Source organism: Galendromus occidentalis, unplaced genomic scaffold (genome assembly GCF_000255335.2).
Source record: "Galendromus occidentalis unplaced genomic scaffold, Mocc_1.1 scf7180000077442, whole genome shotgun sequence".
NCBI classification, from domain to species: domain Eukaryota; kingdom Metazoa; phylum Arthropoda; class Arachnida; order Mesostigmata; family Phytoseiidae; genus Galendromus; species Galendromus occidentalis.
The window spans coordinates 1,406,464-1,408,686 of NW_003805430.1; the positions used below are offsets into that span (position 1 = coordinate 1,406,464).

Consider the following 2,223-nt stretch of genomic DNA (forward strand, 5'->3'; position numbering starts at 1 on the left):
ATCTCCGAATCTTGGTAGTCTTCCCGGACAGTTCGATTTCGAATCTCAGTCACGATAGTCGATTCCCAGTCTCGACGTCTCTTCTCGGAGACAAGGTCGCTCGGGAGGAACTCGACAACTTCGAGTCGAGCTCGAGGAAGGTTACTTTTGGCCCTGAGTAGCACAGGATAGCTCGCAATCGTCAGAAACCGGGACAGTCGCCGAAATCTTAGGGACAGTATTGCGATGCACACGTGACAAGTTGCTTCCAGAGTGATGTCGTTCGACACCTTGTCAGTGGGGCTTCGCATTGTTGTCATTGGGTTTTGCTTGATAATCGCATCGATCCGTACACTCCAACCTGTGTTCCGATTTCCATCGTAGATCAAAATCTTCGCTTTCTCGAGAGTCGATATGAGTGTCATGGCTGTCAAGGAAGTGCTCTCGGCGAAGGGGAAACCCCAATTCTTCGTGGAAAACTACCTTTATGAAGTTGAGAAGACGGTTGGTGGCAGGACATCTTACTGCAGATGCATCAAGCAAAGGAGGGACGGCTGTCCAGCAAGAATAACTATATTGAGATGGCCAGAACCGATGGTCCAAAGGCAGACTGGCGAGCATACTCATGCACCCGACACCGGCGAATTCATCAGGAGGCAGGCATCCGCTCAAATGAAGGATGCCGTTCTCGAAAAACAGGATAAAGGTGTTAAACGAGTTCATTCTGAGGTTCTTGCCGAGGAAGTGCGAAATTCGCGTGGTCTCTACGAAGATGAAGAGATAGGAGCAGCACTGCCAACATTCGACTCTGTGCGAGCCTCTTTGTATCGGGCTCGCGCAAAGCTCACACCGGCTTTACCTCAGAGTCGAACGGACATTGTCGTTGAGGGCTTGTACGGGAAAACTTTGAGCGACGAAGATTTCCTCTTGTTCGACGACGGCCTCGAGGACAAAATCCTGGCGTTCGGCACCGACGAAATGTTTAGTATCTTGTGCGAATCGCCCACTGTTTTCATGGACGGAACGTTCAAAGTAGTTCCCCACCTCTTCTTACAGTTGTACACCATTCATTCTTTCCACAAGGGTCAGATGTTTCCGCTCGTATTCTTCCTTCTCCCAGACAAGACCAAGGAGACTTATCGTAGGATGTTTAGTCTGTTGAAGAATCATGCCGATGCGAAGGGCATGGTGTTTGCCCCTCGCACATTCCAGCTAGACTATGAAGTGGCAACCCTGAGAGCCATACAACTCGAATTCCCGCTGTCGGAGATCAAAGGCTGTAATTTTCATTTTAGTCAGAGTCTCTGGAGAAAAGTTCAGCATCTTGGTCTCGTCTCTCACTACAACGATCCGTCGGTCAAGAAACTCATCCGGTCCTGTTTTGCCCTCAGCTTGGTACCGTTGGACAGAATTGACGACGCTTGGCTAGGAATCGACGCAGAGTCTCCGGCCGCGGATCATCCAGCGTATGAACGAGTAGGAGTTTTCAAGGAGTATGTAATCAATACTTGGTTGGAAAATGGGTCGGTGTTTCCACGTAGTTTGTGGAATCACTACCGCAACTTCGGTGCTCGGACAACCAATCACGTCGAAGCGTGGCATAGCGCGTTGAGTCGAACGATCAGGAAAGAACATGTAAACCTGTTCCAACTGATCAACTTCCTGAAAAAACAGGAAGATAAAGGGAGAGCGGACAGACTGTTGCTCCAGGCAGGACAAGCCCCACCGAGGCTCTCCTCGAAGTACAAGAGTCTCAACGACCGCCTTATTCGACTGACGGACGAATTCGAATCCGGCGCGAAGAGTTTGATGGAATATGTTCACTGCGTCGGATTCAACTTGAAGACTTGAGAATTGTGATCGTGAGCTTTAATTTAAGATCTCTGTCGTATCATAATCAGAGGATGAAATGTAATAATGCAGATTTCAGAGAAATATTTGTGCGAGAAATGAAGTCATACCTAGTCCAATATCGTTAACTCCAAGTCCATTCCTTCGAATGCGGGGCAGCACCGGCTTATGAGAATTCTGGCTTATGAGAATTCCGGCTTTTGAGAATTCCGGCTTATGAGAATTCTGGCTTTTGCGATTCTGGCTCCGGCGATTCTGGCTTCTTCGATTCTGGCTTTTGCGATTCTGGCTTCCGAGATAGTACCGTGGGCTGACAAAGAGCGTCTCACCGGCGCTACCAGGGTATTTCTGAGTGGACGGCAGGATGGATACCGCTGTTTGTGTCCGCGTAGG

The 2,223-nt window shown here is 49.2% G+C and overlaps 1 protein-coding gene across 1 annotated transcript; it reads left to right on the top strand.

Annotated features, from left to right (window-relative positions):
• Nucleotides 1-393: 393 nt before the first annotated feature.
• On the top strand, nt 394-1,830 carry LOC108864260 (uncharacterized). Its single transcript, XM_018639531.1, has one exon. It carries the CDS (start codon nt 394-396, stop codon nt 1,828-1,830), a length of 1,437 nt encoding a protein of 478 aa, XP_018495047.1.
• Nucleotides 1,831-2,223: the final 393 nt, after the last annotated feature.